General features: G+C 40.0%; 1 protein-coding gene across 1 annotated transcript in view; it reads left to right on the top strand.

Annotated features, from left to right (window-relative positions):
- Positions 1 to 12,308, top strand: part of GHRHR (growth hormone releasing hormone receptor) — a 51,673-nt gene that overhangs the window by 19,584 nt on the left and 19,781 nt on the right. Inside the window, exon 4 of the mRNA XM_075922877.1 lies at positions 9,880 to 9,977. Within this exon, the coding sequence (XP_075778992.1) occupies positions 9,880 to 9,977 (98 nt within the window). The remainder of the gene's footprint in view (positions 1 to 9,879; positions 9,978 to 12,308) is intronic.

The following is a 12,308-nucleotide window of genomic DNA, read 5'->3' on the forward strand; positions in this document are numbered from 1 at the left end:
ATTAAAATGACCTATGCCCTGGGTCAAACACAACACTGACAAAACCAGACACAATAAGCTAGTGGAAGTCAAAGGCACTCGCTCCAGAGGTGAATTTGGCCCACTAACTCACTATAAACAAATATGTGGGAGAGGAGGGGGAATTGCTCTTCCAGGAAGGATCTAGACTTGGCATTTTCCAAAAGAAAAAGGTAATCTGCACAGCTCAACCTCTTGCCTTGCTGGCAATGCCTGATACGTTAGTTATATACAAGGGATAAGGCCAATCCCTTTCATCTGCAGTTTCATTTCCTGCTCTGGGATTCTTTGCTTTATCCTCGATCCATCTCATAAAACTTTGTGCTAACCGCCCCTCGACAACTGGCAGGAGAAGCCCGTCACGCCAGAGAAACCAGCTACAGGAAGTCCCCAACTTACGAACAGGTCGTGTTCCAAAGGTTCGTTTGTAAGTTGGTAGTTTGGAACTCAGAATGCATTTTCCCATAGAAACAATGTTCTAAATGGTAGTTAGGTTCCCAGGCTAGCCCATAAAAGCCTATTTAATTAACAATGGAGCAGAAATACTGTATATTTGCAATGAAAAAGAGTAGAAACTATTTTAACCCTAACCCTAACCCTTGAATGCTGGTGCTTTAGGAAAGGCAGGTTTAATTAGAGGAAGATTTGGAGGTCAGCCCCCTCTCCTGGCCATACCGCAGGATGTACCTGGCCCCCACACACCAGGAGCTGGCGAGCGGTGCAAGCGCAGTCTGGAGGACTCTGGAGGAACAAGGGCTGACCATATTGCTGGTGGCTGGAGAAAAGCAGCAGTTTCCAGTTTAAAACGCTGCTTCTTTCCAGCCACTGGCTGCGTGACCATCCTCTGCTCCTCTGGAGTCCTCCGACCAGCACTTGCGCTGCTCACCACCACCTGTACCTCTTGCCTGCTTCCCTGAGGCTGCAGGTGAGCTTTCGTTTGCATGTGCAGATGTTCCTAAATTGGATGTTTGTAACTCAGGGAGTGCCTGTACTAACATCCAAGGCTATATCTATACTATAGCTTTTTCCGATTGCTTTTCCAGAAGAGGCTTTTTCTTTCGGAGGAGCTGTTATTCCTTGTAGAACGAGGTATACAGGGTTCTGCAAAAGAGCATGTCTGCTCTTCCATGAAAAAAAGCGGAAGAGCAAACGCATTCCCTGGATGTGGCGGAGATTTTCCGGAATACCACAGGTATCCTGGAAAACCCCACAGTGTAGACATATTCCAAAAGATGCTAACATGAAGGAGGGAGTAGTTGCAAAAGGGTTCAGGGGTATCTGTGTGGTGGGGAGGAGATTGTAAGTAGAGCGTCAGAAAGAGCAAATGAATAACACAAAGGCCTCAGAATAAGGAATATTCATACTGGGACATAATTCCAAGAGTGGTCATTTCTGATTGAGTCGAAAAGCACTAATACAACCAAACCCTTTATCTGTCCTGCCTCTGTTTTATAGAATTACCTCAAAAGCAGTTGCTAGTTACTCATTTGCTAGTGCCTGAAGTCACACTCTGGACCCTAACAGAAAAGCTGTGACACCATGAAACCTACAAGAACGATGGGGGGAAAGTCAATGACTATCCTGTGCATATTTATTGATGCAAAACAACAAGTACAAACAAACAAACAAACATTTTTGCTGTACTGATGAAAGAGCCCTGTGGTATAATCAAAATGCATCAATCTTGTCACTTTTGTAGCAATCTGTTCTAACACCACCTGCAAAACAATTTATTTTTCCCCCCATTTGATTTATCATCACACTGACATGGCCCCACATAATTAATGTTGGTAACTATATTTAGTCCCGCTTTTCCATCCCTTGTGCCCATTCTCTCCTTTGTGTTAAAATTTTCTTGGATATTAGCAGCTGGTTCCTTTGGCATGACTGGTCTTTAAGAAGTTTCAGCTGAAAGCTTTATGAGACGGATCCAGGATAAAATCTTGTATACAAATCCACACTGAGTAGGGCTCTTGCCCTCCTCCCACCACTCACATACATTTTGCTATTGTCTAAGCCAGAGGAAGAGGTTCAGTGAAAATACAAATCATAGGATAACGTTAAAAATACACTAGCCCGACTTTTAAACAATGATAGCTTCTTTAGAAAACATTGTCCAGAGGGATCACCTAGCATATTACAACTCCCAACCCAACAAAAGCCTCTCTAAAAACAGTTTAAAAAGAGAAGGCATTGGCTTCTTTAAGAGGCTCTGCACTTCTGAATTGTGAAGAAAGTTTTTTAATCCAATGTACTGTGAAAAAATATATTTTTTAAAAACAAAAGCCATAACTTTATAATTGCACAGAAGACAGAGGTGCTGTAGCCTCTGACATTCTTATCTGAAGATATAGCCACACCCCACCCCTTCTCCTCCTTTCTTCCTGAAATTTTTTTTTATCTAAAACAGCCATATGCCTCAGCTGAGCATGCTGCTTTTAATCACATTGAATAAAGCTTTAACAAAGTTTAACATGAGAGACAGGGTCTGGGGACAACAGAGTGGACCTGCCTTTTAGGGGAGCACTGAAATATGACTGAAATATTATTTTAGTAAAACGATGTTTTTGCCCCTCTGTTCATTGTCATGCTTTGCCATGAGCAAGCATGTGCTTTACCATTATTTCTCCCATCATTGTGCCAATTTTTGGAATCCCCTTTTCATAGGCTGCCAGAAATCGTAACTAAGTCAGAATTGCAAAATAGATGGAGCTATTTTGTAACAGCACCTGCAAAGCAACAATTAAATTTGGAGGGTTTATTTATCTTAACATTGATGGGTCCCTATTTTTTTTTATTCTTAGTTAACACTTTACATTTTACTTTTTTTTAACATAGGTTTCAGTCCTTGATACTTTACAGCATGGAATAATACACGACAGATCAACAATCTGAGAAAGTGCTGAAAAGAGGCATTGCTGGAGGAGGCTGTGAAGGCTAGAACTATAACAGAGTTTAAAGAGAAGCTAGATGAATTCATGGAGGTTAGGGCCATAAAAATGCAATTAGCCAGGAGGTAGGAATGGTGTCCCTGGCCTCTGTTTGTCAGCGGCTGGAGACGGATGGCATGAGACAAATCGCTTGATCATTGTCTTCGGTCCACCCCCTCCGGGACACCTGGCACTGGCCACTTTTGGCAGACAGGCTACTGGTCTAGATGGACCTTTGGTCTGACCCAGTACGGCCATTCTTATGTTCTTATGTTCTTATGATAAAACCCTAGGCTGCGTCTAGACTGGCAAGATTTTCCGCAAAAGCAGCTGCTCTTGCGGAAAAACTTGCCAGCTGTCTACACTGGCCGCTTGAATTTCTGCAAGAACACTGACGATCTCATGTAAGATTGTCAGTGTTCTTGCGGAAATGCTGTGCTTCTCCCATTCGGGCAAAAGACCTCTTGCGCAAATGCTTTTGCGCAAGAGGGCCAGTGTAGACAACGTGGTATTGTTTTGCGCAAAAAAGCCCAGATCGCGAAAATGGTGATTGGGGCTTTCTTGCGCCAAACCGTGTCTAGATTGGTGCTTTTGCGGAAAAGCGTCCATGCCAATCTAGATGCTCTTTTCCACAAATGCTTTTAATGGAAAAGCTTTTCCGTCAAAAGCATTTGTGGAAAATCATGCCAGTCTAGACGTAGCCCTAATGTAAAGGGACTAGAGAAGAAATTAAAAGCATAGTTGAATGGGAGGAGAGTATTATTTAAAGAGTAGATCTCAGGAAAAGGTGGGGGGAGTTATAGAAGTTTCTAATAGTTTATTTTTAAAGCTTCATTTGGATGTTTAGCAGAAGCATATGGAGAACTTAGCAGTTTCAGATAAAAAATTATCAGAAAAGGAGGAGGATGGAGTTTGGGGTGGGGAATTGTTTCTTCAGATAACAGCATCATAGGCTGCAGCTTTTATCTCTGTCCTTTGTATAGTCACTAAGGTATAGCTTTTGTCTTTTATTTATCTATTTTTATTCTACACTGGAATAAAAGCCTACTAAGAGATCCCATTTTTGTAAATTGAAGTTTTTGTTTGGCTGCATTTTTGTATGCTAGGCAGTTCATGTGGGCAAATCTTTCAAATCAGACTGCCATGTACTTCTGGCTGTAGCACCAGCTGTGTTCAGCATAAGATTCTTTAATGCCCTGCTAGCCCTGCTTAAGTTTAGCTCAAATAAGATATTTTACACACAGTGCCACATAGTGGAATAGTGATAGAAATGTAGCCGTGTTAGTCTAGGGTAGCTGAAGCAAAATGCAGGACAATGTAGCACTTTAAAGACTAACAAGATGGTTTATTAGATGATGAGCTTTCATGGGCCAGACCCACTTCCTCAGATCAAATAGTGGAAGAAAATAGTCACAACCATATATACCAAAGGATACAATTAAAAAAAATGAACACATATGAAAAGGACAAATCACATTTTGGCTGAGCAGTAAAATACAGTTAACATTCCATTATAATCCCCTCTTTTAATTCTCCATTCCTAAGGTTTACAATATTTACGCTGTCATGCTGTCTGTGAAATTCAGTATTATCAGCCTGTTACACTTCTCTGAAGCATGCTGTTTTTCTAATTATATGACCCAAGCACACAACGACTTGGTATTCTGGCTAGCCATTTGTTTCCATCAATAGCGGTGCTTGGTTTGTTGAGGGTTTTGTAGTGTTCTTCCATCAAAGATCCATTGACCAGAATATTGTCTGTGAAAACTGTAGTTCTATTTGTGTTCATTTACAGTTTGGCTGTCTTTCTTTATGACATTTCAGGTTCACAGGTGCTCCCGAAAGGTGAACTTTCTTAGAAAAATTTCTGAAAGGGTGTAATAAATGACACTTACTTAGCACTTTATTTGGACAAAGGAATTTGGCGGAATCCAGTGGAGGTGTCCATCTTGGATAATATTGTATATCTTTTCACTATGGGGAGAAAGCCCTCCAGTGTTGGAAGGATATCATTTTCGCTCACAAATGCTTCATTAAATCCCTTAAGACTCACATAGATTTGTATTTTCCCATTTTTCTTTATAGCTGGCAACACTGGGATGCTGCTGGCTCAGAGATTTTCTTGATTATGCCAATTCATTCCATTCTCTCAGTTTACTTTTTATGAAACAATAGGCTAAAATTCTTGTCAGGAATATGGATACTGTATAGTTCATCATTGTCTCTCAAGCTTATTTGCACAGGATCTCCTTTTTAACTTCTAGTTGCAACAAATATTCCAACAAGCTCTTTTACCTTTCTCACCGGGCCCATCCTGGCGAGCATGCAGCAGCTAAGAAGGCTGTTGTTCTGTCGCCTTTTGATCACATACAGATATTTGTAACAATGATCTAATAGTATTTATTTAAATAGTTTGGATGTTTTCTACATATTCATGTTGATTTCCATTAATGCAAAGTGTACAGTTTTTTATTGTTATAAATATTTACACTGTAAAAAACAAAATAAATAATTATTTAATTGTTCTTAAAAACGAAATACATATTTTTTTAATTCTCCTAATGTAAGTAAGTGGGCTTGTAGACGTCAATAATTTATGTTTTGTTTTTGACTGCAGTCATATAACCAATCTACACTTGTAAGGGTGCATCTACACCACACCCCTAAACTCAAAATAAGATACGCAATTTGTGCTATGCAAATTGTGTATCTTATCTCAAATCTATTTCAAAATAGATTAGTTTGAAGTTTGGTGCATCTACACAGCACCACATTTTGAAATAACGTGCTATTTCAAGTCATCCCTTATCCCTCATGCAACAAGGTTTACTGGGATGGCGAAATAGCGCACCCGTTATTTCGAAAAATATTTAAAAATAATGAGTGGGTTGTGCAGTCATGGGGTAGATAATTTGGGATATCTTCGGTATTCCGAAATAGGCATGCAGTGTAGACGTACTCTCCATTACACTTTTATGATAAAGAGATCGCACTACAATACTTGCAGGAGATGAATTGAAAAATATTACCTCTTTTGCATACCATTTTTACAGTACAAATATTTGTAATGAAAATAATAGTATGAAGTGAGCACTGTATACTTTGTATTCTGCGTTATAATAAAAATCCCTATATTTTAAAATGTAGAGAAACATCCAAAATATTTAATACCTTTCAATTGATATTCTATTGTTTAATAGTCCAGTTAATCATGATTAATTTGTTTAATCACAATTAATTTTTGAGTTAATCACGTGAACTAAGTGTGATTAATCAACAGCACGAATATCAAATCCTTTACCTGTTTCCTTCCTTTTTTGTATCTTTAATGAAAACGGTAAAGGTTCAAACAGTGTGTTTGCTATGATACAAGGTAGACTTAGGCTTCTGTGCAACAAAGCACAAACTTTGTTTAACTCTGTTTAATGTTGGACAGTGACACAGTTATGTTACCTGATTTCATTTAATTAACACAACACCTCTTAATATAAATCCTGTTAACACCACTTTTAATGGACTATCATTTGTAAAGTGTGAAGATATTTGTGGTTAGTTTAAATAGCCTCATCACTTATAGAGGAGTTTTAATGTAAAGAAAACATTTAAAAAGAAAATCTATAGCTTTGTAACTGTGTGACAGAGAGAAATAGAGACTTTATCCTCTCTCACTCTTATGTGAACAAACATTCTTTGATGACCTCTCCTTGTTTTTAATAAGATAATCAACTTTTGCAACATCATCAGCACAAGAATGTTTTAATCATAGAACTGAAATTAAATAATCTGAAATTTGAAATAAAGCATTTTAAAGCAATTGTTATTCCAGCCTCTTAAAATAAGGTAAGCAAGTTGTTACATTGAATCTATACATTAACCCCAGAGAAGCCAAAACTGGAAGTGGTTAAGTTATTTCATTTCCATAAGTAAGTAACAATCATTCTGCAACCAAGACTCAGGCTGTTTGTTATACCTTAGGTTTGGGAAAGTTTTGCCTCATTGAATTGCCCTGCATGGAAAAATATCCCCAAACAAAAAATGTAAATATAATTCTCATCTTTATCATTTGTAAACGACAAAGTTTTCAATTCCAAAGTATAAAAGTATAAAATTCCCATCATTTACAAAGGTGTTTCACAATAAATAAAATGTTAAAAGAGAAGTATAGGCTTTTCTGATGAACATGAAACACCTGACACTACATTAGAAATCCTACTCAGACAGTTGAGTATTAAAAGCCTTTATAATAAACCCCCAAATCAAGGAGAGAGAATTCCCATGGTAAAGGGGACAAATTCCAGCCTACATGCCCAAGATGTGAAAAAGGTCCTGTCCCAGTACATTATGGCTGCGTCTAGACTGGCATGATTTTGCGCAAATACTTTTAATGGAAAAGTTTTTCTGTTAAAACTATTTGAGCAAAAGAGCATCTAGGGTGGCACAGATGCTTTTGCGCAAAATCTTGCCAGTCTAGACGCAACCCCCATGCACGTAGCCAGCGATGCACAGTGCAATCAAGGCATGAAATATAGACTTTGGGCAGCTGCTGGACACACCAAAACAGTCAAAGAGTTGGCTTATATTCTAGACAATCAGGAACCATCATTTCTGGGATCTTTCACTTTTGATGACAAAAGCCTACCCGGAGAATGAAATAATATATTCATGGAATATTCATGGATTTAAAATTGACTCAGGAGTTGACAGTCATCTCAAAAGGACCTTCCAGTCACCTTCAGTGCCACCCAGAGCCGATGTCACCTGACATAGCTCTGAGTGGTTTTGGAAGGATTCTGAACTGCATGAGTAAATTCACCACAGATCAGAGGGGTAGTCTTAATCTGCATAAACAAAGAGAAGTCCTGTGGCACATTATAGACTAACGGATTTATTGGAGCATAAGCTTTCATGGGCAAAGACTCACTTTGTCAGATGCATGTATCTGTTAGTCTATACGGTGCCACAGGACTTCTTATTGTTCACCACAGAAACAACGTTCAAAGACAAAAAGCTATTATTGTTTAACGATAATGTTAAAAGCTGAAGGGAAGTTCCAGAGAGGAAGGCGAGAGGCTGTTCTCAGTAGTGCCGGATGGCAGAACAAGAACAATGGTCTCAAGTTACAGTGTGGGAGGTCTAGGTTGGATATTAGGAAAAACTATTTCACTAGGAGGGTGGTGAAGCACTGGGATGGGTTCCCTAGGGAGGTGGTGGAATCTCCATCTCTAGAGGTTTTTAAGTCTTGGCTTGACAAAGCTCTGGCTGGGATGATTTAGTTGGGGTTGGTCCTGTCTTGGGCAGGGGGCTGGACTCGATGACCTCCTGAGGTCTCTTTAGCCCTAGGATTCTATTATTCTATTTTTTTGATCACTTGACTGCCCTATTTGAAATATAAAATATTGAATAATTATTTTCATTTTAACACTATCCTTTGTTCTCTTTCCCTTTAGTTGGAAAGAGGTTTTAGAAGGAAAAAGCCTTTGTCTGACAGTCTTTTAGATGGCATTAAAGATGGTAAAGATGGGTCATTTTGAGAAATGAGCAGGAAAAATTAATTGAGATCAGAGGCAAGGTGTACATGAGGGCCATGAGTTGCAGCTTGGCTTCTACTGAGCATGCTCCCAGGGACTGAGCATGCTTAGTAACATCTGCTGAAGCCGCTGTTCTGTCTGCCCCTCCGCTATTAACAAGTATGGGCCACCTTTCACTGAGATAGGCTGAAGCTGTCATTAAATTTTGATCCCATTTCCTAGAAGACAAACACAAGACAAAGGTACACAAGAGGAAAGAACTGCAACGACAGAAAATGCAGCTTTTCTCTCTGATGTTGACTGTCACTTACAACCCCATGGGTGGAGAAACACAGGCAGAGCACATGGTCTGATCAGCCACTCCATGTACCAGCATCTTGTACCAGCACGGGGCTGGTTAGTGCATGGTTTTTCCTTACCTCTTTCTGGTCAGAGACTTGCAGTAGTGTTGCAAAGAGACTCTGTTGACTTAGCTGGCTAAGCCAGACTCTTAGTAGATAGAAGAGAAATGGAGAGGGATAAGAGAGATGAGGAAGAAGGAACATACAAGAGGGAGGGGGAAGGGACGAAAAAGACAAAGTCTCACCTCCCAGGTGGCGTTTGGGATTCGGCTGGAGCTGGTTAAAGTGATAAAAACATCTGGGTCTCTTTCTGGTCAATGTGGTCAGGCAGAGTGTGTCTAGACCACAGGGTTTTCTCATAAAAGTTGACTTTTGTTGACAAAACTATACCTGCGTCTACACTACCGCCGAGTTCTGTCGACAGTAAGTCGACAGAACGTGGCAGTTTTGTCGACGTGGTAAACTTCATTCTATGAGGAATAACGCCTTTTGTTAATAGAGTTCTGTCAACAAAAGGTGCTATTGCATCCACACTGGGCTTTTTCAAAAGAAAGTGTCTAGACTCTCTGTTGAAAAAGCGGCTTGCTTTGTCGACAGAAGTGGCTGTAGTCTAGACACTCTTTGTCGACAGAGGCTTTGGCAACAGTATCTGTCGCCAAAGCCTCTGTTGACAAAAGCCTGTAGTCTAGACGTAGCCACATTTAGGATGAAGAAGGTTCAGCATCCCAGAAAAACCTTACAAACTGTTCTTCCTAGAACTGCTGCCATGTTTGTCTTCTGTTACAAGAATGCAAATCCTTCCTGACTGGTTAATGGGGATTGTTTCTTCTGCCCATTACATTCACCTCCTTATTAGCAAACTACTGCTCCTTTCTGTTTTGCCCTGGACCTAATGCATTAATAGTATTATTTACCTGCATTGCTATAGTGCCTAGGAGGACTAGTGAGACATCAAGATCCCTTTGTGGGAGGTGCTCTATCAACACATAGCAACAGGACAATTCCTGCCCTGGTGTGTTTACAGTCTGCCTTAGATTAGCAATAAACAAACATTTCTTGCAGGCCTGGTAAGAAGAAACTGCACAGTGAAAGGCTGGACTGACCCATTTCCATCCTACCACATTGCCTGTCCAATAAATGATGAGATTCCCATTGAGGAAGTAAGTCTATTTGAACAAATACCATTTAGAAATGGGATGATGTTAGTCAGATGCCTTTCTGTTTCAGAGGTTCATGGGGTGGAGGGGAAACTACGTTGAAGCAACAACATTCTCACAAAGTATAAAATGCCATTGTATTTTTACTCTGTCCACTCTCTTTGAGAAAATATTGGTGACATTTTAATACAGGTTAAGAGAGCAGTGATATAGGCACCTACTACACGTAAAAAGCTGTGTCAGAATAATATAAGACCAAATCTTCAGGTGTTGCAAATTCTTGTAGCTCTCCTGAATGGCATGGACACACACCAGCTACAGATCTGGTCCAAAATGTTTGCAAAACCTGGGATTAATACTTCAGTTGTACTCAGTGATCAGTCTGAGATGTTGATAGCACTTGCTGCAGTGATAAGGCAAACATATCCTCTTTTCATCAACATTGCAGACAAATGATAATTTAATCACTAGAAGATGCTGGATTCCTGCTCCTCACCTTGTTTAAAGAAAACAAGTCATTTAAAGAAAATAATAAGCAGCCATAACAAAGCAAGAGGAAATCTGGGCAGAGAAAAATGCCAGGACTAGATTCTGGTCTCTCTTACACACGTACAAATCTATTGACTTCAGCAGTCAGTCTGGATTTACACCTGTGTAGGTTAGATAAGTATTTAGCCCATGTTTTCAATTTGATTCCCAAAGCCATTGTCCCTTTCATCTTGTCTGCTCAGAAAAGGTTTCCCACTTTGACTATACCTTGTGTTTCCACTGGCATCGCTATTTATGTACAGGAAAGGGAATAAGCTATACTGGTATATGGCACCTTAAGAACAGCATCGTTGCATACAATCTAAGCCATATCTGGTAGAACTCCCAAATGCAGATAGTCACACCAGCAAAGCTGTACTCTGACTAGTCTTTCACGGGAGGTGATGTTTCAATATCAGCTCAAACCATACTGTTGCTGGTATAAGCTGCATCCACACTAGGAGGGTATGTCTACATTGCATTCCTCCTTCGAGAAAGGAATGCAAATGCAGACAAACGAAATTGCAAATGAAGCACGGATTTGAATTTCCCATGCTTCATTTGCATAATGGTGGCTGGCTGCTTTTCTGAAATAGCCTATTTCGAGAAAAAAAACAGAGTGAGGGTTATTTTGAAGGAGGGGTTTCTTTCCGAAATAACTCCATTTTTTTCTTGAAATACACTATTTCGGAAAAGCAGGCAGCCGCCATTATGCAAATGAAGCACAGGAAATTCAAATCCGTGCTTCATTTGCAATTTTGTTTGTCTGAATTTGCATTCCTCTCTCGAAGGAGGAATGCAATGTAGACATACCCGGAGTGTTTTGCTGTTACAATATGCCAGTATTCCCATATTGGTAAAGCACTGCTAGGGTGTGTTTAAGCTACATCCCTCTGCTGACAGAGGGATGTACATTAGGCACTTCGCTTTTGCAAATGAAGCGGGGATTTAAATATCCCATGCTTCATTTGAATAGAAATGGCCGCCGTGGCACTTTGCTGGCAAAAAGTGGCAGTCTAGACGAGGATCGGTTGACAAGGAAAGCCTTTTCCGCCGATCTCTTATGCCTCGTGCAACGAGGTTTACAGAATTGGTCGGGAAAGGCTTTCCTTGTCGACTGATCTCCGTCTAGACTGCTGTTTTTTACCGGCAAAGTGCCGCATCGGCAAAAAGCAGCAGCCATTTCTATTCAAATGAAGTGCGGGATATTTAAATCCCCTCTCCATTTGCAATAGTGATGTGCCTAATTTACATCCCTCTGTCGGCAGAGGGGTGTAGTTTAGACACACTCCTAAGAATACACAAAGGATAGGGTTGTACTGTTATCTCAATATCAATAACAAATCAGAATCCTACCTGTTATAATTGTAGTGGTATGAAACCAATATGCCAACTTAGCTTTATGACTGATTGTCCTGTCACTTACTCAGATGTAAATCTGGGTTAACTCCACTGAAGTCAATCAGAAGTCTCTCCACTAGGGTAAAGTGGTAGAAAACAGCAGGGAATCAGACCTTTCTGTTTGTGCCAGCAGATGGTGCTAGTGGAGTGAATGAAAACAAGATGCTGTTTTACTTGGCATTAATTTCACCTGTCAGAGAGAGAGAGAGCTTAGTCAATAATTCCTTCTGTATGGGCTGGATGGATTTTTGTTGTCATCGTCACATTATTTCTTTGTTTGTTAGCATGTTGTTTAACTTGGAACTTGCTTTCCAGCTGGTTGATCTGTAAATGCTGAAATGCACCTCTTGAAATGTTCTTTTCCTTTCTTTTTATTTAGTCCTTCAATGTCTAGTGCACCCCCTC

Source organism: Pelodiscus sinensis, chromosome 2 (assembly GCF_049634645.1).
Source record: "Pelodiscus sinensis isolate JC-2024 chromosome 2, ASM4963464v1, whole genome shotgun sequence".
Taxonomy (NCBI): domain Eukaryota; kingdom Metazoa; phylum Chordata; order Testudines; family Trionychidae; genus Pelodiscus; species Pelodiscus sinensis.